This window comes from Enhydra lutris, unplaced genomic scaffold, assembly GCF_002288905.1.
Source record: "Enhydra lutris kenyoni isolate GAN:26980312 unplaced genomic scaffold, ASM228890v2 scaffoldscaffold83, whole genome shotgun sequence".
NCBI classification, from domain to species: Eukaryota; Metazoa; Chordata; class Mammalia; order Carnivora; family Mustelidae; genus Enhydra; species Enhydra lutris.
The window spans coordinates 739270-763195 of record NW_019154167.1 but is presented as its reverse complement, the minus strand read 5'-3'; the positions used below and the strand labels follow the sequence as shown (position 1 = coordinate 763195).

At 44.7% G+C, this 23926-nt stretch overlaps 1 protein-coding gene across 1 annotated transcript in view; it reads left to right on the top strand.

The window, feature by feature from the left end:
* LOC111161279 (V-set and immunoglobulin domain containing 1) overlaps positions 1-19011 on the top strand; it is a 36485-nt gene extending 17474 nt beyond the window's left edge. The window contains exons 3-8 of the mRNA XM_022524862.1: positions 2367-2474; positions 8259-8457; positions 13504-13659; positions 14065-14184; positions 17830-17983; positions 18426-19011. Of these exons, the coding sequence (XP_022380570.1) occupies positions 2367-2474; positions 8259-8457; positions 13504-13659; positions 14065-14184; positions 17830-17983; positions 18426-18825 (1137 nt within the window). The 3' untranslated portion in view covers positions 18826-19011. The remainder of the gene's footprint in view (positions 1-2366; positions 2475-8258; positions 8458-13503; positions 13660-14064; positions 14185-17829; positions 17984-18425) is intronic.
* Positions 19012-23926: the final 4915 nt, after the last annotated feature.

Below are 23926 nucleotides of genomic sequence, written 5' to 3'. Positions count from 1 at the left end.
GCCATGCCTTGGCCAGTGTGGCTTCAACCATCTCTGGGCCCTTGGAGGTGCTAGGTCCTCTCTTTACCAGAGGTCCTGAACATTTCTGTAGCAGAAAACACCATTCAAGAGGTGATTTCATTACTGCCACCCTCTAGTCAATGTTCAACATTTTTGCTCAGCACTGGTTACTTCAGATATGCATCTGAAATCACTCTGTGCCTCTCCTCAAAACATGGTGGAATGCTAACCCTCTTCTAGATATCTCATTGGGAATCAGCTGACATGTTGCAGGTGAAAATGCTTGGGAAAAATAGAAAGACTGTACATTTTCTCCCTTGTAATCCCCTTTATGATCTTCAGTAGTAGAAATAACAGTGATTGTACCTCTTTTTGTCACCCAGATGTCCTTACCCAAGACCCCACATATTGCAACCAACCAAGCAATCATCCTTTGCAGGTTGCTCTCTTAGACCATGGATGGCAATAATCACATGAACTTTTTCCTTTTTAAAGTTCAGTTTCCTGAATAGTCTTTTCTTTATCTGTAGGCTTGAAGCCCTTCCCATTTTGCCAGAAGGGGCTGAAATTAGTGAGGCCTTGCCCATATATTTTGAATTATTTTTATGCGTGGTACTCAAATCCAAATGTCCTCAACTGCCTGGAAGTGAGGCCAGGCCAGTGTGAGTTCAAAAATACAAATGGTTCTTTACGCCATCTCTGACACTGGAATTTACAAGGCCATTTCTTGGTTGAACCATGGAGTTAAGAGTTGGGAGATGCGGGGCAGAGGGATCTTGTGACCAGCAATGAGTTTTTTCTAGACCTGGAGATGCACAGAAGGTGTAGGTGATTGCGCAGTATGTGCTTAGGACATCTGTTAGAGGCATTTTGGAAAGAAACTTTATTAACAATATGTATTTATTTTTTAAAGATTTTATTTATTTGACAGAGAGAGAGAGACAGTGAGAGAGGGAATAAAGCAGGGGGAGAGAGAGAGGGAGAAGCCTACTTCCTGTTGAGCAGGGAACCCAAGGTGGGGCTCGATTCCAGGACCCTGAGATCATGACCTGAGCCAAAGCCAGACGCTTAACGACTGAGCTACCCAGGCACCCCAACGAGTATGCATTTACTGAGTAAATATTTACTTGTCATTTGCCTAAGTCTTCAAAATGTCAGGTATAGGGAAGGCAAGTAATTTAAGGTATCTAGGCTTTTGGGATGACCAAATCAAAGGAGCTCCTCTACACTGAGTCACTGGTTCAGTGAGAATGAGGTTTTTGATCTTAAAATATTTTAGAAGTTTCCCCAATGCACGAGACCTGTTGTTATGCTCCTGCTTTAGCCACATAGGAGACAGGTTGGGGGAGGGTGGTTTAGCTCTTGGCTTAGAGACAGTGAAAACCACCTCCCCAAAGTCAAGCTTTCTCTTCTTTCTCTCTTTGCATCTTGTTTCAGCTTGCTCCAGCAAAGTCCCCAATTCAACCATCCTTAGGTCTCTACCTCCAGAGAACTGGGGGCTCTCACATTTTCCCCCATACCCTACAGGCATGTGCCTCTCTCTGCTTTTCCAGATGGGTAGTTTTGGAGCACCAGTGGAAAATTCCCGATGGATGTTGGCTCTACTCCTTGCTCTGCTACTTGTTTGCTGACGGGATGACCTTAGACAAGTCAGTTGACCTTTCAGAGGGTCTGTTTTCCCTTCTGTGTAATGGGGCTTACCTACCTCATAGGTTTACTGTGAAGATTAAATGAGATTATGCTTGTAAAGCACTGGGAAGCCTTCCACGTAGTAGCCATTCAATGAACGTGAGCTATTACAAGTAGTAGTATCATTACTTACCAAATAGTGATTTTGAAAATCCCTATCCTATCCATACATCATGGGCGCTAGGGATCCAGCCCAACAAAGACTTTTAGTACAGCTGAACAGCTGGGACAGAGCTCTTGGGGGAATCCTGGCCCAGGATTAGTTTCCTGCTTCACTGCCTGCCAGGTTCCTCTGGCTGAAGGGAGGGGTTAGCCTTTTTTGGCTGGTCCTCTCCCTGAACAGAAAATTTGCTCAACAAAGAAGTTGTAGGTATCTTCAGTTGAGATGGTATTTTTCAAAATGGGATTCGGCCTCTATTTCGAATTTGTTTCTTCTTTGGGTACTTCCATGCATTCAGAATTCTGTAGAGCATGTTGTATGCTAATCTAGGGATGGCTGGTGAACATTTTGGGGATGGTAAAAAGAGACTGCTATGCTATTAGACAATTCTCTGATTTACGGGCATATGATATTGCCAGACTGATCATTGAGTGATTCAATTCAACTCCTGGGTTGATGTGGCAGTATATCATGTAGCATTCAGCTCTCAGACCCACCCATTTCTGCTCAAACACAGCACAGCCCGTGCCTCAATACTGAGGGTATGGAGGAAAAGGCAGTCAGTCAGTGTCTAAATATGGCGCATGCAAGAGACGCTCGGGGAAGATGTAGCTGGACCTCTCAGGTAAGAACACCAATTGGTGTACTGCTGGACCCCTTTATTGTTTGGAATATCTAGGGCAATGGCACCAGCCTTTAGGAGTGGGGTGGAATGGTCCAAGTTTGGTAACAGTCCAGATCAGCAAAACTGGGACAGTCTTGAGTTTGCCTTCTCACACCATGTCTAGAATTGTTTTCAGCCTCCCCCGAAGGGCTCAGGGACTTATTGCTGCCTCAAGTAGGGCAGGGCCCAGCTCTTGTCATACTCTCATATTCTCATATTCTTCTCCTATCCCCACGTCATTATGTTAAAGGAACAGTTGACTCCAAGGCATAGTGTTTCTCCATACCTAAGGGAGGGTGTTATCCCTTACTGACTATCCCCTCCAAGGGGTTCCTTTGCTGAATGGGGACTGCAGAAATACCTCATAAGTCTTTTGACCTGGAAGACCAGGATATTTATTAACATGGTCCTCCTCTTAGAGAAGCCCTCCTCTCAGAAGACAGGGACAGCTTCAGATGATCAGTCCCTCAGCAGAGACTCTCAGCTGAAGACTCTAGGCCCCAGAACATGCAGGTTAGCACGGAAGTTTTGGGTGGTTTTGTGCCCCTCCGATCACACCAATTTTCTCCTCTTCCACCCAGCCAGTAACTGGTAGAACTAAAGCGACCTCACCTGCCCATGAACAGAACAGGCATTGATCCTACTTAGCATGGGTCTCGCAGACAATATTTACTCTTCTAGAACATCTGTAGTGGATGAAACCCATTGTCATTTTCATCTCCCCAGCATACATTTAATGTGGACAACTTCCTTCCAGAGCCCAGTGTCTTCGTATTCTCTGGCCATTCAGATTCTCCCCCACCTGGCCTGTCCTCCTCAGAGTATTATTATCAAATGCTTTCCAAATATTGGCAGGACAGGGGTGTACCATCTCCTCACATGCATTTGAAAATGAGGGGGGTGTTGCTGTGATTATTATAAATGGGAGTCACTGCTGGCAGTTAGTGGGTGGTGGCTAGAGATGCTAGATGTCTTACAATACATAGACTAAACCCAGGAGAAAGAACTGTCTGTCCCAAATACCAGTGTCACTCCCATTGAGAAACACTCCAAGTTCTTCCCTTCCCACCACCCCCTCCCATCAAAGCTTTTTTTAAAGATTTTATTTATTTATTTGACAGAGATAGACACAGTGAGAGAGGGAACACAAGCAGTGGGAGTGGGAGAGGGAGAAGCAGGCTTCCCGCTGAGCAGGAAGCCCGATACAGGGCTCCATCCCAGGACCCTGGGATCATGACCAGAGCCAAAGGCAGATGCTTAACAACTGAGCCACCCAGGTGCCCCCTTCCAATCAAAGTTTATCTACTCTGTATCCCTTGGCCTCAGGTGTATATTCTTGCTAAACCTGATAAATCAATCTAATGAGGAGGGGCTAGGGAGTGGTGATGATAGTTTATCTCTCCCCCCCCCCAAAAATCCTTTTAAGTGTAGACTTGTGCCATATCGTCACCCAAAAGAAGCAGTTCAAGTGGTGGGGGGGCTCTCAGGCAAATGGCAGGCAGGAAAGGTAGTGGTTTGAAGACAGGGATGTCTTCCTTTTGGTGTTCATTCCCTTCCACGTGCAGTCTCAGACCCCCTCCTCCCCGCTCCCCCCTCCCTGCCCACTGAGGAAAATCCAGAAAAAATTCTGGTCTTGAGACCATTGCCACTCCCCACTCCTCCTCTCACACGGCTAGCCCCTCTATGAGGAGTGCAGGAAATCGAGAAGCTGAAGGGAAAGAATGGGTGCTTTGCTGTGGATTTCCACACCCTCCACATTCCCAAAAGGAACCCACAAAAGCAGCTCGGAAGGCTAAATATGTTTATTAATTCCACCTCAGACTCAAACAGAAAGCAGACTGAATTCTTTCAGCCCTTCTTGTTTATAATCCAGCCTCTGGTTAGAGATCAGTGTCACAAACCTGAGAGGGGAAAAGACCTTTTTGGAAAAATCTGGCTCCCAGCTGCATGGCCTCATGTGAATAGGAACTTGGCACCGTGGGAGGGGAAAGACTCTTGTTGCAGCTGGCAAACATCGAAGGCATCAGGTGGCAGGCCCACTCGGCATGGGCAGTGTCATGCCAATGAATAGTAGCAATTGGCTAGAAGAGAGTTGGAAGGGCCCTAACGGAAAAATTTCCTAGGAATCATCTCTCCCCTCCAAAGGCAGGACTAGAAGTGCAATTTTCATATATTTGGGGGAGAATCAGAAGGTCTGGTTTCCAGGTCTGATTATAAATTACGTGGCTTTGGACAAATCACTTCCTCTATTGGGGCCTCAGTGTCCTTTTCAGTTATCGAAGAGGATGAATCGGAGGTTGCAAACTGGTGGCCTCTGGGCCCGATTTGACCAGTGGATTCATGTTGGCTGACCAGCCCAGTACTTTGTTTGTTTCCACAGTTTGGAAGCCTTGTTTGTATTGGCTTTGCTGTTCACCATGGTCCCCACTGTCCTCTGTGATCCTCCCACCACCCACCAGCACCTCCAAGCTATTTCCCATATTTCTAATATCCATCTGGCTCCTAAAGGGTCATCAACCTTAGAAGCCATGAATGAAGTGATCTCAAAGGGGGTCTTATAACTGATGTGTCATTACGACTGTACATATCAGCCTCTAACATCATGGGGGAGCAGAAGGAGCCTGGGGGTGGGGGAAAGTAAGGCAGCCACAAAGGACAAGTGGGCAACAAATTAACAAGTACCAATTAAGGGAACACTTGGATGGATTTTTCTTTAAGCAGATTCGCCACCCCCCCCCCCCCCCCGCTCAAAAGGATGTGTGGCCCATCGAACATCCATGGCTTTTCCTTCACCTCATTTGCTTTGATCTCTAAATTGACAATATACTTTCTTTGAAAAGGTACAAGCCCCACGGGATCATGGGCTGAGTCCTGGCCATTGTTCCGCTTTGATTTTTCAAAGAGTTATTCTTTTGTGGAAAATGGCACCATGTTTCAGTACTTCCTGTGTGATTAGATAAGCAGTTTCAGGAAAACATTTCTTTCTTTTTTTCTTTACAAGGACAGTGTGACAGCTTGGACTTCCCCTAACAGAAAGTCCCTCCATCTGTGAGTCTGGCCACCGGTTAGCCGTGGGGACTTTCCTTCTCAGGCCAAGGCCCTCCCCTTTAAGGTGTCCATTGTTACCCCTCCTTAGCTCCCTGACACCCTTCAGTATTATTTGTGAGAGGGTGGGATATAGGGGGGGATGGTATTAGGAGCAAGGGTAGAAGGGATGGGGAGGGTCCTTTTTAGAGGGAAGTTACAAGTCCAGGGCCTCATAACTTATCTGCTCATTTCACCTGGATTCATGACCAAAGGTGAGACTTTCACGGTGGCTTCTTTGCATGTTCTAGTCCTGGCCTAAAACACATGCTCTCTTGGCTCTCTGCTCTGGGCAGAAACAAGGTCTTTTCTCCCAGACCCTCCGACATTCACTGTAGGCCGTAGGCAGGACTGATGTTGTATCTCATTGTGATGTCGCCAAGACTCAGCATAAAACAGGCTGACTTACCCCTAGTCTTCCTGAGAGCAGGGGAAGCGGCCAGATGTCCAAATATAAGCCTAAAAAAAGGTTTCCAGGATGGCCTGCAGGCTGTGTTCCAGGTATGAGTCCACAGGACCTCAGATTGTTGATTAGCAAGTAAATAAGCCCAACACTGGCTAGTGAAATGGAAAGCCTGAGAGCTTGGGTGTCAACTCAGATGAAGGCAATAGACCTCTGATGAGCTGAATCTCCTCCTGGACCCTTTGAATACCTTCAGTTAAAGTTGGCTTTCCAGTTTTTAAGTCCCAACAGGACCCCTTTGGGGCAAACACTGGTGATTTCAGTAGGTGTGAATGGACAAATTGAATTATAAATGACTCATTTGAGGCAGGAATGAAAGCTAGTTGATGTTAGACAACTGGAGAAGAGAGACAAATATTTTTCTCCTTAAATATGGTCTTTGAATTTTCCCTCAGAATCAACCTCTCTGATTTAGTTTAAAACTATATTGGCTTTCTATTTGAAGGGGGAATATATCTGAATTTTTCTTGACCATCTCTTTTGATTTGCTGATTGCCTTTTCTCTCTCATTATCCAATTAAGGTAAAGAGCACCGAACAAGGAGTTAGAAGAACCAGGTTCTAGACCTTTCCTCACTGTTAACTCTGTGTGTGTGTGTGTGTGTGTGTGTGTGTGTGTGTGTGTGTGTGTGTTTTACCTCTCTGAGCTTCAGTTTCCTCTAGAAAGTGAGGAGAGTGAATTAAATGAATAAGGCCCTCTTAGTAGATTTTATGAAAACAATTAGTTCCACTGAACGAAGGTGATACCTTTTTATTAATAAGCCATCACTTGAATGACACACATTATATGAAACTGACAGTGTTTGGGATATGTGTGTCTGATGAAGAAACCTCAGGGATCACCTAGTCCAGTGATTTCCAAGCTTCAGTCCTTTATGTCTTATCTTTATGATTTTTGTCATAATTGTGCATACCAGCAGTATTATTTAATGTCACTTTCTATAGTGATTTGGTTTCTTAAAATTTTTAAAATATCTACCTTTGTGTCACCCTAAGCTATAATACCCATGAAGTCACAGATGTGATATGCGAGATATGTGTCTTTCTAATAAGTTTTCATTTATGTGCCACCTAAAATCAGCTTATGTGCTTATACCTGGGGAATACATCTCATAATTTGGAGGGCATTCCTTGGACTCCTTGTTCAGATGTGGAAACGAAAGGCTGGAGAGATTAAATCATGTTGTTTCTCATCATAAAGCATGTCGCCATGGAGGCATGACCAGAGGCTACCTTCCCTATGTCACAGTCAGACACAGAGCTGGGGCTAAACCCTAGGTCAACTGACTCCTAGACCAGGCCTCTTTCCACCTCACCGTGCAGCTTCCAGGGTTGCCATTATGATCTAACTATTCATGATCTTTACCAGAGATGGAACTAGAACCCAGATCTTCCTCGAGTGTGGTAAATCGTTGTAGTAATAAATGAAGCCTGTGACTTTGGATGAGGCATTTAATATTTCTGGATTTGAGGGCCCTTATCCGTCTAAATGAAATAATAATTCCAGTTCTGCCTCCTGCCACATGGGGAGAAAGGGAGGAGCTGCCATTGACGAAGCACTTCCTAGGTCACTGTGAAGGGATGGGACCAGATGATTTCCTGGGGGCCCCTCTGCTCTGAAATGGTACTCTTCTAACAAACAGGATAAACCCGAGTTTGCTTATCCAGAGGAGTAGGTATGTATGAAAGTTGTACGAATATTCTAACTCTTAGGGAAACGTGAGAGTCCTCTAGTCCCGCTGAGTAAAGTAAAATCAAATAATAAGGAAAAAATTATAAAGTGGGGGGAAAATGATGGTTTTTGCTTTCCCATCAGGCATTTGTGTTCTATACAGTGAGTTTCCTCCAGGTAGGCTCCTCAGGTAAGCACCTTGATCTAGCCTAAGCTTAGCAGTTGAAACCTGTCAGCTCCAGCTGTTGATCATCTGTAAGATTGGCACACATCCCTGCTGCGATGACATCACAGAAGGGCTGTGCACACACCTGAGGAGGCAGTTGTGCACAGCCCTGAGAAAACTACAAGCGCCCCGTTGAGTTGAGACCACCGTTTGCCATGGGATCTGTACTGTGTGGGAGAGGGTGGGTGGGAATGTTGCCTCTTGCCAGCAAAGGTCAAGGTCAGATGGAGGGTGCTTCCGGATAGCTTATCTTAGCGCTAGACACTCTGCAGTTCTCACTTCTGCCATTTTTCTGTCCTAGATTTACTATTCTGAAGGTGGACAAGCCGTAGCCATCGGGCAATTTAAAGATCGACTTGTAGGGTCCAACGATCCAGATAACGCCTCTATCACCATTTCACATATGCAGCCAGCAGATAGTGGTGTCTACGTCTGCGATGTTAACAACCCCCCTGACTTCACCGGAAATAATCAAGGCATCCTCCAAGTCAATGTGTTAGGTATGGGCAATTTTTTCTGTTTTTTTTTTTTTCCCTCTTCTTGGAACAACTTAGGACCTTGAGTGAGCCAGGGAAGTAAGCAATGGTGCTAGCTAAGTCCCAGGGATAAATATGCTCCCTGCTTCTTTTCTTGTTGGGGAAATAGAGACACACCACCAACCCAACCCTTAGAGTAAAACCAAGAAATCACTCACAAAACATATTGAAATAATTGCCCAATGATAGATAGCAGAAGATGACCTGACCTCCGGGGATCTGGGTCTCTGAAGGGTGGAATGAAGACAGATGGGAAGACACACTTGTTCCCACTAAATGATCACTAGCAACTCCTTTGGAGGGAACTTCGGATTAGAGCCAGTCCTGGGGGAGCTAACTGTCCATTTATGAACTCTCCTAAGCCATCCCGCTATTCCCACCATGAAATCATTCTTTTGAGTAAAGGCAGGAGGGTCCCTTTTAAAAATGTTAGCATTATCTGGAAAAAGGACCACAGGTTAAGCCAGAATTGAGAATTTATTTATACACAGATATTCATGATGTGACATTTGGCAAGTACTATCTGCTTTTCAAATGCACTTGGAGGGATTCATTTTTACAGCATTTACTGAGTGCTTCCTGTTTTGTGCCAGGAGCCATGAAGTTTAAAATGCTGGAGGCATGGTTTCAGCTCGTGGAGAGGTCACAGTTTTTGATGATGTCTAGCACTCCTTCCGATCTCAGAGAGGACAGTGGGTGTTTTGCTCCTGTCTGGAGGCCTACCAAGGTCTTGTCTGCAGGGCTGCAGAAGTACTGAAGGGAGAAAGAAAAGGGCTGTCAACCTTCAATGATTAACTTGTTGAGCTAAGGGCTCTCCCATTTCTAAGTAATCCCAAATGGTGCCGATCTAGTCATTGTTCCTTTCAAGCTGTGTATATCTATCACAGGAAAGGAGGAACTAGATCAAACCAGTGACTTGATAACTGACTGGCTTGGAAAAGCAGCAGTTGGTAAAAGGTGCACACCTAGGAGAACCATCCAGAGTTGTCTGAGCTTGCCTCCCAGGTGATGCCCCAGATGAGGTGTGCTACTGCATCTGCCCACCTGGAAAGGAGGGAAAGGTCATCAGGAGCTGAGTTTTAAGAGTGGGGTAGCTCAATCGTGCCTTTATTTTGCTGAGCCCCATGCTAGGCATTGGGGTACAGGGGGAAGACAAGAGAATTACACACAAGCCTCTTCCTGGGAGAGTTGATATTCCGGTTTGGAAGACTGGTCATTTACCTGGGAACTAAACAGTGCAGCACAGATGCTAGGAGTCCAAAGCCTTAGGTTCTAGTTCATACTTGGCTACTCAGTGGCCTTGGGCACATCAGTCCACATTTCTCTGGCCATTTTGAAATAGAGCTGTAATTCCTGCCCTGTCTTCACAGGTTTATTATGAGTCAAATGATAGATTAGAGATTCCACATTCGAAGCATTTAGGGATTCGTCCTCTCATGGTTTCCTGCTGCGCCCTAGCTCTGGGTTGTCCTTCTGACCAGAAACAACCTAAGGAAGCCAAGCCTCTTTATCTCTGAGCTTGCAAAAAGCTCTGAGATAAAGTTAGACAGGAAGGTTAATATCCCTTTTTTAAAAAAGATTTTATTTATTTATTTGACAGAGAGAGACACCATGAGAGAGGGAACACAAGCCGGGGGAGTGGGAGAGGGTGAAGCAGGCTTCCTGTGGAACAGGGACCCCATGCGGGACCTGAGCTGAAGGCAGACACTTAACAACTGAGCCACCCAGTCACCCCAGGAAGGTTAATATTCTTAAATTTAAAGCTCGGAGAATCCTTAGTCAAAGAAGTTGAGAGTCATTTTCTCTTTGAGTTGTTTTCCCATGAATCTTTGGGTCAGTTGTTCCCGCAATGACTGTGTCATGACTTTTCCTTAAGCATCCAGCATCCAGGCAAGGTAAAAGGTAGAAGAGTCTGTGGATTATCTTGTTTGGGAACTCTCAAGAATTCTATTTTTATTGATTGGGGTAAGAACCAAGGTCTTGTACAAATACATGCTTTCTGGAAATCTTGAGACGGATAATTTTCTCTAAAAATTGCAGAGGTTGTTTACCTTTCTGAAGTTCCATGGCCTTTGAGTGCCTGTCCTGCTTGCCCTGACTGAGGGGTGGGGCATGGATGGGACAGGGGGGTCAGGGAGCCAGCTGTGGGGAGAGGTGTTGATACTTCCTTTGCAACCACACTTCCCAGCAATGCATTTCCCAGAGACATTCCCTGACGCAGTGATGGGCGTAGGTCCCGTGCATTCACTCCTCCATGCATAAATTCATTTCAGCAACTCCTGAACACATGTCTCATTACTGTGCTATGCAGTGGAGATGGAAAGATGTAAAAGATAGGGCTTCAGCCCTCTAAAAGTTTTGAGAAGAGGGGGCAGGGCATGACTTAGGTAAAGGAAACAACAATGAGCAGAGGCCCAGGTGGCTTGGATGACCATTCATTTGAGTGGCTTCCATTAGGTATGATAGCCTCGGAAAATGTGTCTCTGAAAAAAAATATCCAGGTTGACGTTTGAGTAATTATTTTATATGCATTTGGAATGACCATCATATTCCTTCCGTGATTTGGCACCTAAAAAGAAAATGATGAATTTAGGGAAGGCTTGGGGATGCAATGAAGCATTTTCATTGATTTTCTGAGGTGAGCCTCTCCCTCCCACCCTCATTTTGCTGAAAGCAATAATGCTAAATGGTAGATCAATGGCTTTGCCAGTAAAACATCCAAATTCTACCGGGGACGTTAGCTGGATGAAATGTCAATTCAATCCTGATTCAGTAGTTTTAGAAAATATATAGGTTTGGGATATGGCTCAAAGTGATTCACTAAGTGTTTTGTTAATAAAAAATAAAGGGAGGAAATTATGTTCAGGAAAAAAAAAAGCCTATCTGGCGTTGATTCTGGGCTCCAGAAACACCCTCATTTAATTTTCTGTTCAAAATTGTGTAAAGGCCATTGAGTCATCATGGTTTTAAACAGGCATTCTCTAAATCTAGTGACGGTTGCAATGGACTTCCGGTTAAACAGGCTAGCTTCAGGGAAGCAAATCAAATGAGATGTTCCCATCTGAGAAAATCAACGGTAAGGAAAAAAGAATAAAGAACTAAATAGAAAAATACTGATTTTTAAAAGATTTTATTTATTTGTCAGACAGAGAGAGAGCATGCAAGCAGTGGGGAGGGGCCGAAGAAGGAGAAGGAGAAGCAGGCCCCCCCGCTGAGCAGGGAGCCCAATGTGGGGCTTGATCCCAGGACCCAAGGATCATGACCTGAGCTGAAGCAGATGCCTAACCGACTGAGCCACCCAGGTGCCCCCAAAAATACTTATTTAAATTTAAAACCACCTGTTTAAAAGATAGGGATGGAGAAGCATTCCAAAGACTTCCAGCCATCTCTGTCTTCTTGCTCCTGGGTCCAGCCGGTTAGAGTCTGAGACTGGAAGATGGACTTCAGTAGAAAACTATAAAATGTGGCGATAGAAATTAGTTCTGCCCGTGGCCAACAGCAGTTCCATATGCAAGGTGCTGTAGACGTCATTTCGTTTATCGAAATTCGGTATGTTTGGACTAGCCTGAGATCAGGCAGTCTCTTGTTCACACTTACACGGAGGAGTCAGCTGAGGTTTGGTTAGCTGAGGTTACTTGTCTAAACACAGCCAGAGTGAAGCTGCAGACGGTGGTCTATGTGGATTAACTGCTCCCTCTGGTAAGAGCTGTAGGGCTGCAGAGTCCAGAACATTTAAGGCATAGCTAGCCTGTGTCTTTGGCAGGTTTTGTACCTAAGTTACGATAAGCAAAGGTGAGTTGCTAAGTACGGACATTCAGATTGTTACCTATATGGAACACAAGGCTTAGAGCAAGGTGGGAGCAGTAAGACAAATGAGGAAATTCAGATCCCCAGTTGCCCACAGGACCCCTCCATGGAGATGTTTCATAAACAGCTGAGACTCAGTGTGTCCCCTGATGATGGTATCATCACCCCTTCTTCCTCCTCTCTCCATCCCAGAAAACCTGCCCCTCCTGTGTTTATCTCGGGATGGCACATACCCAGCTGTCCGAATCAGAAATCTGGGAGCCATCACTGCCTGTGCCCTCTTCCTCATGCCTCATTCGTTTGGCCACCAAGTCCCACCGATTTTACTTCCTTGAGACCTCTTGACTCTGCCTCCGCCTCTCCCTTGGTTCTGGCACCCCCAGCACGCGAGCAGACCATCTAATGCATTAAAAATGACCACCATCCTTTCCCTACTTAAATTCCTTCCGTGGTTGTCCTGCTCGCCATGTAAAATATATGAAATACAAAGCCTTCCACACTGTAGCCTCTGCTGCTCTCTGGCCTCATCTCCCACTACTCCCCCCCTCCCACTTCAGACCTTACAGGGGCATTTCCAGTGCCTAGTCCAGTGCCAGGCACACAGAAGGGATGAAAGATGAATAAAGATTTCAGCTTTGTGTAGCTCACCGTGTCCAAAATGGGCTTCCCCAACCAATGAGGGATATAGGCCAATTCAGAACGTCCACTAATTTTGAGAACTAAATGCCCAACCGTGACTCCTAAAGGAAAGGAAAAATATAGCATTGATAAAACAAAGGTTGTTAAAAAAAAATAATAACTTAATTTCGAAGTAGCTAAGGGTTCTATTTTCCTTTAAAACTGGGCTTCAAAAGTGTAAACTGTGTCCCTAGTCATTTAGTGTTTGCTTACATTAGGCTGTCTTGATAAAGGCATATTTTAAGACACAATGTGGAAATTCACAGTCATGAATCTGGGGAGGGAGGCAGACGGAAAAGATGCTGCTAGAATTGTAATGGTCTGGCGCCTGGCCGGTCCTTGGACCTGAAGTGTTCTACTCCCACCTGGTGGTACAATTGGAAAATGGTTGCATGAAGTTTGTAAAGCTCTCAAAACTGAGCGCCCAGTGCGGTAGTCTACAAAATGACAGTTGGAAGTGGCCTCCAATTGTGACAGGTTGCAACTCTCCCTGCAGCATTTTTACTCTGTGTCATTGCCTTACAGTCAGACCTTCGAAGCCCTTTTGTAGCATCCAAGGAGTACCAGAAACTGGCCATCCAATATCTCTTTCTTGCCTCTCTCTGCTCGGGACACCGTCCCCTGTATATTACTGGTATAAACTCGAAGGTGGAGACATCATCCCAGTGAAAGAAAACTTCAGTAAGTTCAGCCCTCCGTGGCCCCTGGCAAGGCCTGGTGTGTGTGGTTGGCTGATGGCATGTGTGTGTGGCTTGTTGCTCAGTCTTTAGAACTCAGTCTTCTGGAAAGGAGAAGGAAAAAGCAGATCTCCTAGCAAGATGACTGTGGTCTGGTCTTATTCCCCAAACCCTAGTGGTCAAGCCTGTGTTTGGCTCACTCAGAGGTGGTGGGTATGGAGGGAAGAGGCATGGTCCCAGGTGGGCTACCTTTGTAAGAGTCCCGAGGGGTCTAGCGGGACCCTGGACAGCTCAAGGAAGGGGCGGAGGCAATGTGAGGAAGTGGGTGGGCAAGGAGTGATTTGTCTACCATGACATGATCTGTACCCTCCGTAAGAGATTTCAAAAGTCTATTTCCTGTTTTTGACAGACCCAGCCACTGGGACTTTGGTTATTGGAAATCTGACCAGTTTTGAACAAGGTTATTACCAGTGCACGGCTAGCAACAACCTTGGCAACAGTTCCTGTGAAATTGATCTAACTTCTTCCCGTGAGTTGATCATCCAACTTTAATGCACTTTCTCCTTAAGTCAAGTATCCTGGGCCTGCCAACTAAGTGAATTAATTAGAATCCCTGCTTAGTCCTTCCTGCCTCTCAGGTGATTTTGGTGGTTTATTTATAGGTTGACAGGCTGAATTATTACTATCCTAATATCTAAAGTTTGCATGATACTTAATATGTGCCGTACACTGCCCTAAAGCATTTACAAAAAGTTTGTTTTACCCTCACAAAATTTCTAAAAAGTAGGTATTACTAACGAATAAATAAAACAGCAGCCCCACTGATAGTACCAGGCTGGATTTTCTTTGTGATGCTGTTGGAGAATCCAGGGGAAACCAGCAATCTGTGTTGGACATGGAGCTCACAAACTTTCTGGCTCTTCAGTAATTCACTAAGATCTGCCTCTAATAATAGTAGTAAAAATAACACCTGTACATGCAGTCCCAGTAGCTGATATTTGTGGAGCACAAATTATGTGCCAGGCACATAATGGCTAGGTGTTGTGAGCCTTATCTCACTCAATCCTCTAACCACCTTATGGAGGCACAATATATTGTTAGCCTCATTTTACTGAAAAGGAAATTGAAACTCAAGGAGGTAAGTGACTTGCCCAAGGTCATCTAGTTAGTGAATGGCAGAGCGAGGATGCCTTTATTTTTTTTTCTAAAGATTTTATTTGTCAGCGAGAGGGAGGGAAGAAAGCACAAGCAGGGGAAGCAGCAGGCAGAGGGAGAAACAGGCTCACTGCTGAGCAGGGAGCCTGAGTGGGGCTCAATCCCAGGCCCCTGGGATCATGACCCGAGCCAAAGGTAGTTGCTTAACTGACGGGACCACCCAGGCATCCAGCCAGAATGCTTTAAATCACGACCTTCCAGTTCAAAGGTGCTCAGTTTACTAAGCATAGACTTGAGGGCCTGGAGTTGTCAAATTGGGCCAGTCAGGGGCAAGCTCTTACAAGGGATACCTTGCCACATCTTTTTTTTTTTTTTTAAAGATTTTAGTTATTGGAGAGAGCGAGCATGAGTGGGGGAGGGGAGGGGGCATAGGGAGGTAGAGAAGCAGGCTCCCTGTTCAGCAGGAGGGGAGGCTCCATCCCGGAATCCCGGGATCACGACCTGAGCTGAAGGCAGACACACTCAACCAACTGAGCCACTCAGGTGCCCCCTTGCCACACCTTTGAATGATCACTTAATAACACTTAGGATCATGTCATCTATTCATTATTCCTAACTCACGTTGAATCTGTGACTAATACATACCGTATCCACGTGGCCAGTTCCCTTGGACCATGGCTCTCCTATGAAGCTAAGCTTTCTTCCTTTCACTTGTCTGGAATCAAACATTTTCCAATTCCAGGTTGCTTCTTCATTCACCTAATTTCTATTCAAAGGTGAAGATAGGTCTTTCGGGTCTTCATCTGCAGTCTCATTCTCCCCCTAGTCCCTGGATCATTTCTGTTATAGATCTCCATTATCTTCCCCAGTCCCATTTTGCCTTTCCAGAAGTAGTCGTAATGCACCTGTAGACACTCAGGAGTTGTACTTGAGCCTTGAGTTGTACTTGAGCCTTGTTTCTGCTCAAATACTCTTTTTAAATGATGTTGGCATTTGCCTGTCTACCTGCCTTCCTCCCTCCCTTCCCGCCTGCCTCCTCCTCTCCCTCCTTCAAACCTTAATTGGATATCTACTAAATGCCAGGAACTATCATAGGTGGTACAGATACAGAGATTAATAAGATCTATGTCTTACACTCAAGGAACGCACAGTTTAGCTAGAGGGACGAACAGTAAAATGTGTTAAATGCTAGACTAGCAATCTGTACAGGGCCTCTAGGACCCTAAAGAAGAAACAATTAATTATTCTTATAAAGCCAGAGCCAGCTGTATTGACAAAGTGCTATTTGAGCTGGCTCTTGAAAGAACTTGGAAAACCCGTTTATCTATAAAATAGGGATGAAGGTGAAAGGCAGCTGATGGATGATGGCACTACGGCAGCAGGTTTAGGAGGGCAACCAGTCCCTGCTGGGGGAGGAGGATGGAGGGTTCCAGGAGAGATGTCTCCAAGGGAAAAAAATCTTAAGAAACCAAAAGATTATCGGATGTGTTTAAATCTACTAAAATGAGTTGTAACAGTTTTAGTGGAAATTTTGGGGATTAGTAGTAATACATTAAAAAAAATCCCCAAATGAGACAATTATTAACCTCAAAGAAACAATTTAAATGTACAGGAATCATACATAATGAGGGGGGCGCCTAGGTGGCTCAGTCAGTTAAGAGTCTGACTCTTGATCTCAGTTCAGGTCTCGATCTCAGGGACGTGAGTTCAAGCCCCAAGCTGGGCTCCACGTGGAGACTATTTAAACATTTTTCTTTCTTTTTTTTAAAGATTTTGTTTATTTATTTGAAGGAGAGAGAGACAGCCAGAGAGGGAACACAGACGGGGAGGTGGGAGAGGGAGAAGTAGGCTTCCTGGCAAGCAGGATCGATGCAGGGCTCGATCTCAAGACCCTGGATCATGACCTGAGCTGAAGGCAGACACTTAACGACTGAGCCACCCAGGCACCCCTAAAAAATTTCTTAAAAACCAAGAATCATAGGATGTATTATGTTCTGCAGCTGTGAAACAATATTTACATAGTCATAATCCTGTAAACTTTGATGTCACTACAATTTGTGCTCTGGCTATATCTGGAGAATGTTTGAGTGGAGTGGAGTGAGAAGACAATCTCCACTGTTCCAGGGTAGGAAGTCATAAAAAAAAAAAAAAAGACAAAAATCGGAAGGTTAAAACAAGCACAATAGAAACATGGGGGCAAATATCGGATGATGAAAGAAAAAGAATTAAGAGTGGTTGCCTCTAGTGAATGGGACACAGAGATGGGGAGGAGCAGGGATGGGGACTTGCTTCCTTGCCTGAAGTCTAGTAGAACCGCATGACTTTCCAAATCGTGCACAACAGATTCCTTTAATCATCAAAAGTTGAAAGAATGACCAGGCAACTCAACTAGCCTCTCATCTCAAAATACAAGACGTCCAGCCTTGTTTGAAGGGAGGTGGATGGGGATGGGCCCACTGGAACTCAGGCAAGGTCTCCCAGGGACATTGGAAGGTCTGGTGCTCACATCTGGATGGTCTCACTTTCGTTGAGTTTTTTCCATAGACTGACCGGATAGACCAGATGCCTGTATATGAAAATGGGCATGAGGTTCCTTGGTGAGCACAGCATCCGTGGGAGAGGTTTTTTAGGGACCTACTTACCCTATGTTCCGGATAAACCTGGTGAAGTGTCCCTGCCTGTAACAGGGGTCCTTTCTCCAGTTACCAGAATGTAGCTCCGTGCTGTGTCTTCCACAGATCAAGCAGATGGCCATTGAAGACTCACTTCCCTCAGCCCTATTTTGAAAGTGAGCTCTGTGCCCCCTCCCCCAGGTTGGCACATGTGTCTATGTGTATCCATGTGAATGGGTGAGCTCCACAGTGGAGCCAGGGTGAGCAGAGTTCTGGGGGTTTCCAGCCTCTACGAGTCATGCTCCCCACCACATGAAGGCTCTGGATAGTCCACATGGGCCACAAATGCGCATGTGGGAGGCAGACAGCGTGTTCCACTTTACCAACCAGGTGCTTGTTTCTTCCAGATCCGGAAGTTGGAATCATCGTTGGGGCGCTGGTGGGTACCCTGTTGGGTGCTGCCATCATCACCTCTGTTGTGTGCTTCGCAAGGAGCAAGGCCAAGGCCAAGGCAAAGGGGAAGGAAAGGAAGAGAAATTCAAAAACCAGCACAGAACTTGAGTAAGATCTTACTTTGTTGCCTTTACTTGAACGTTGACATTTGTCGGGCGTCGCACTATCAGCTAGCACTTCCTCGGCGCCCCCTTTAGACCGACATACCGGGGTGCTTTTCTGCTCCCCCTCACTGCTTCTATAGAAGAAGGGTGGCAGCAGCTACCAGTTCCTGACAACTGTGTGCCAGACTCTGCTCTAAGCTCTCTATCAACTCATTTAACCACCTCTGGGATCCTAGTTTTTCTCTCTTGGACTCTCATTCTCTTGTTGAGACCTAACCTCTCTGGCTGGGAGAGAAGACAAGCGTGCAGTGTGACAGTGAGTCAGAATCTCAGACATCACAGAGGCCCTGAGCAGACTGGAACCTGTGGTCACTGAAGCTAGAGCCTAGGGCTCCACGTGAAATGATGAACCCTAACTCGTTCTTCCCTGGGCCTTCTTCCTGCAGACCAATGACAAAGATAAACCAAAGTGCAGAGCTCGAGGCAATGGCAGGGGAACATGCTCTCCAACTCGAAGCGACTCTGCCACCTTCTGGCCACGAGAATGACCCCGCTACCACCCTGGGTCCAGATCATGAGCCGACCCCGGAGCCGGAGCCTGAGTCTGTCCGGGAGCCAGCCCCACAGCCTGGCCCAGAGCAAGAGCCTGGCCCAGAGCCAGAGCCTGTCTCAGAGTCGGAGCCTTTCCTGGAGCCGGAGCCTGTCCCGGTGCCTGAGCTGGATACAGAGCTGGAGCCTGAGCCAGAGACAGAGCCAGAGCTGGAGCCGGAGCCAGAGTCTGATCCCGAGCCCGGGATTGTAACGGAGCCCTTGTGCGACAGGGAAAAGGGAGTGAATAAGCCATAGGCTGGTAGCCAAGTACAGTGTTCATCAGTAGGGAACCCATTACTGGCATTTGGAGTTGCCCTAACCAGTCTCCCACCACATCCCTCTCTTCTGACCTGCCCTCTTCTAACAAGGTACTCTTGCCTTTGATCCAGAATAAATAGGTCAAGATAAATGCAAGGGTTCCTCTGTTACTTACACTCTAACATGTAAGCGTAACTAATGACAAAGCAAGTGACTTTCTAATTTGGTTGAAGGCATTTTGCAGCAATATCTACCTTGTACTTTGGAAAATCTCATTTCTCTATTTTCAGCTACTCTGTTACATTCCGCATGCACACATGACAAGGTGGCATTAACTGGATTCAATGCTATTCCTAGGATCAGTTGGTAAGGGCTTCCCTAATTCATTTTCACAATGGCCACAAAGACAAGAATTTGCCAGCATTCTTTGAGAGAGATGGAGGGGGGAGAAATACTCAAAAATTCCAGAGGAGGATATGTAAAGGGTACCTATTCAAACGAGGTCTTAAAAATCAGTGCTTCATTTATCATATTAGATTTCCCAAGGAACCACCCTGCTATACAAGATCTTGAGCACAGCAAAATTTTTAAATAACCTAATTTTTAAATGCAAGATGATGTACAGGCAAACAATTCCAAATAACGTGTTCCTTCGGTGATCACAAAATGTTAGGATCATGGGTGATGTACAAATTAGCTTCTAATGAGATGTTATCACTCTGTCTGATCCTATCTACTTTAGAAGGGCCAGAATAGGAAACTGTTCTAAATGAACACTTAAGATCTGTTTTAGGAAATCTGAACTAATTAATCTGTTTCACTGTTGGGATATTCCACATTAATAGATACCATTTTTGTATAAATGCTAACTATTAACTAACATGCTAAAATGTTTTTTCCATTGATCGTATTTTCCCCACATTCCACTTGAAGAAATTTATGGGTAGACTTTCTCATTTGTGTAATCAGATTTTAAATCTTATTTTGAGGCTCAATAAAATCTTATTTGAATGATCCTAAGGTAAATCGTTTATTAATGTTATCGACATATACTTCATGTACAATAAAGCACACCCATTTCACGTGTATCATTTGATGAGTTTTGACAGATGTATACGCCCATGAAACCACCACCGTTTAAATAGAGCATTTCCACCAATCCAAAGTGTTTTTGATGCCGCTTTGTGCAATCCCACCATCACCCTGGCCCCAGGCAAACACTGATTTGCTTTCCGTCATTAGAGATTAGCTTTGCTTTTGCTTTTCATTATTATTTTTTAATTATGCTCAGTCAGCCATTGCCTTTTCTTGACCTTTGTATAAATGCGATCATACAGTCTGTACTTGTTTTGTGTCTGCTTCTTTCCAAGGTGAATCCTTTTTGAATGAAGTAATGAATCTCTAACTTACCACACCCCGATTTTCATGTAGGGGATTTTCTTAAGTTGCAAAGCCCTTTATATAGAGAATATACTTACACAGGAATTGAGGTAGAACCTTTATCGGTTTGATTGAACTTAACATTTAATTTACACTAATCTGGAGCCATGGAGAGAAGTAACAAGCTTTTACTTAGGTTTTTTCTTTGATGTGTCAATTTTCAACGATTCATAGGGATTTTTTGAAGCATCTATAATTCCATTCACATTAAATATATTATGATACACAGTGTCTGATGGGTCCAGGAAGCAAAATGATGAAGGTTTTGAGAATGATCTAATATTTAAAGATTAAAAACCAAACACCAGCAGTGTAAAAATCTCCATTACCAGAACACCAAAGTAGCTAGAATTCACTTTTCTCTTCTGCCTTTATAATAGCGGCGAATTACAAGAGACCAATATGTAATAGTCAATAGCTGTACCTCCCAAATTTCTGATGGACTGGTGCTGAGCAGGAAGGAAGTCACTCTTGGTGATCTTACACAACTCTGTCCTTATCAACATTGCTCTGGTCAAAATACTGATGAATAGTGGATTTAGTGGTTTTCAGCTTTTTTGAAGGTCATGGATCACCTTGAAAATCTGTTGAAAACTCTGGACCCCTCTCCATAGGAAAACCGCTTATATACACAAAGTGTCTTATACAGTTTTAGGTAAATTACAGACTCCCTGAATCCAAGATTAAGACCTAGTGACTTAGATAAAAACACAGAAGGGACACTTAACAAATGTGTGGATGCCTTCCTCCTGAGGAGAATGATTACTAGGTTGTAGGACTCAAAATGATCTCAATAGCCTGGAAGCTGAGCTAAAATCAAACAGGAATGGAGGGGAAAGCCCAGATTTAAAAATATAGAGTACATGCTGCCCATGTGAAAACCTTAGCTGGGTAAGGCTGGGAAGTAAGTAGGGTTAATCTAAAGTGGTATCTTGGGATCTCTCCTTTCAGTGCCCTTCCTGGCCATCTGGCATCTTAGTTTCCAAACACCCAGGATTCTCATGTACCTACTAGCTCAGTGACCCACTCAGCTCTGCATCCCCCAGGCAGAATTCATTGCTCAGGATTTACCTCTACCCTTGCTACCACTTTATTTACTTTTTTTTTTTTTTTACAGATTTTCTTTATTTATTTGAGGGAATGTACGTGAGTAGGGAGGGAGGGGCAGAGTGAGAGAATCTTCAAGCAGACACCCTGCTGAGCGCAGAGCCCGGATGTGGGGCTCAATCTCAGGACCCTGAGCTCATGACCTGAGCTGAAATCAAGAGTTGGACGCTCAACGGACTGGGCCCTCCAGGAACACTCCCCAACCAACCACTCCACCCTGCACCTGATTTTAAAAGGCAGCTGTTCTGTGACCTGTTTTTGTCTAGTGACCATGATCTTTTATCATCCAGTGATGTCATTTGGATTGAAAGTGAGCTAGCTCTCTTTTAAGTATTTACCTTTGGAAAGGGGATTCTTGAACACAGGGGATTCCTTAATCCAGAGTCTAAATGGTAGAATTTCAAGCACCGGAACAATCCTGAGGGGAGCTATTTCTGGAAAAAGGAGACTTCTCACATCAAACCATGTGGGTTACCATCTACTCTACCTACTTATAAGGCCACTTGGGGTGAGTGCAAGTTTCATCTCAGTCTCCTCAGTCTTCTGTTAGTATATCCATAATACACCCCTATTTGTTCTGTGATAAATCTTGAGACCCTGTAAAATATGAAATTGTAACAAAGTTTTCGCTAAAGTTTACTTGGGCAGGAAAATGGGTTCATGTTAAAGAGCTTTCCAACAATGGAACCAAGCAAAGGTGGATCAGAAAATAAGAAATGGAATTGGTCATTACCACACATTCTGATTAAACTTCAAAATTACTCCAGCATAATTCTCATTCAGAGAGTGTACTACCGGATTTATTTTGCCACAGAGAGTTAAAATTTAAGTGGGTAGTCCCAATCAAATCCCAAAGCAGCTGTAGGTTTCTTAACCATTCACTTCTTGCTACCCAAAAAGATCTCCAGGAACTTCATCTGTTTCTGCACTTAGCAACTAGGATATGCTAAAGTCAACAGAACAGATTTTTGGCTGTAGGTCCTTATTCTCCTCAAATTCATGTTTATTCAGTCATCTGCTGGGTATGAATGGATTGAACAGCTTCTATGAACCAGGTACTGTGGCCGTGATATCATGATAAGAATGAGCTAGCTCTTGTCCCTGAGTTTTACAGCCTCGCTAACTGTGACAATTTCTTGCATTTTGTCAACAACAGCGTGTTGAGAGCAGGCAAGGAAGGCCGACATTTGTACTGCATGGGGGAGGGCCTCCACATTACAGGGTTCTATGAGGAGAAGGGACTAAAACGTAGAGATTCTTGACCAATAGCTAAGAAATCATGTACGCTGGTATCTCCAGTGGGCTTCAGAGCATCAGGTGACCTCTATCCCCAATACACACTGTGGGGTTAATATCTGCAGCTCTTACCCTGGCCTCTGGGTAACTTAGGCTTGATGAGCTTTGAGTAAGTAAAGGTAGAAGAGCTAGGAGGGAGCTTTGGGAGAATAGCCCTCGACCTTTTTCAACTGCAGTACACCCGAGGGTCTTAACACACACAATGGCCTACCCCTGACTGTGATTGGGTGGAGAGGGGAAATAATGAGAGAGTTATCTTCTTAGTTGGGGAGATAGGCAGGGGTAAATGTGGTTTTAAAAAGTTGGGTCCTACTGCATGGAGCACTGAGTGTGGTACACAAACAATGAATTTTAGAACACTGAAAAAACAAAATAAAAAAATCTAAATTTAAATTAAAAAAAAGGTTGGCTCATTCCTATGTATCCCCCACCAATCCCCAGAGAGAAGACTCTGTGAGTGACGAGAGAAAATAATCTGCCCGAGATTATACCACATCCACTAGATCCCAGTGTAATGCTCTTCAACTGCAACAAATTAATTTCAATGAAACAAACCCAAAGTTGTAGTAATAAAAGATTGTTTTGCAATGTCTGTGTGTTGGAAAACAGGTTAGAGGGTCTCATGAAAGGTTCAAACCAATCAGTAGTCCAACATCTCCTCTTTGAAGCTTTGGTTTCAACAAGACAAAACAAAACAAAGACTTAGAGATGTTAAGGAAGGTTTCCGGAAGCTAAAAACAAACCACCCAAGTAAAGACTAGCAGGTGGGGGAGGCCTGAGGTCCGGGTGTGCGGGGGAGGTGCTACAACTACCAGGTTATTATCAAAATGCCACAGTACTTTCCATTTGGTCCAGTTTTTGACTAGAGGCAGGCAGAAAATGGACCAGGACCCAGGAAAGCTAGATTCCTCTGGCTCTGGGTATTTTCTCAACTGTAAAATGGAGATGGTTTTTAGACTTCTTGAAGGCTGCAATGGAGAATGGATTATAAATATTTATAAACTATATAGTGTGGCAGAACTATACTATTGTAGATAATTGGTTCAATACGCTTTTTTTCTCTTGACCAGAGATTCTTACCCTTTTGGGCACAGATCCCTCTGAGAATCTGGTGAAAGCTACAGAAAAAAACCCTTTCCCAGAAAAATGTGCATACAAATTTCTGCAATTTCAGGCAGTCAGAACTGTGACGCTGGGCCCACAGAACCCAAAGTAAAGAGCCCCTCCACCGTATCACACTTGCCCACAGACTGAC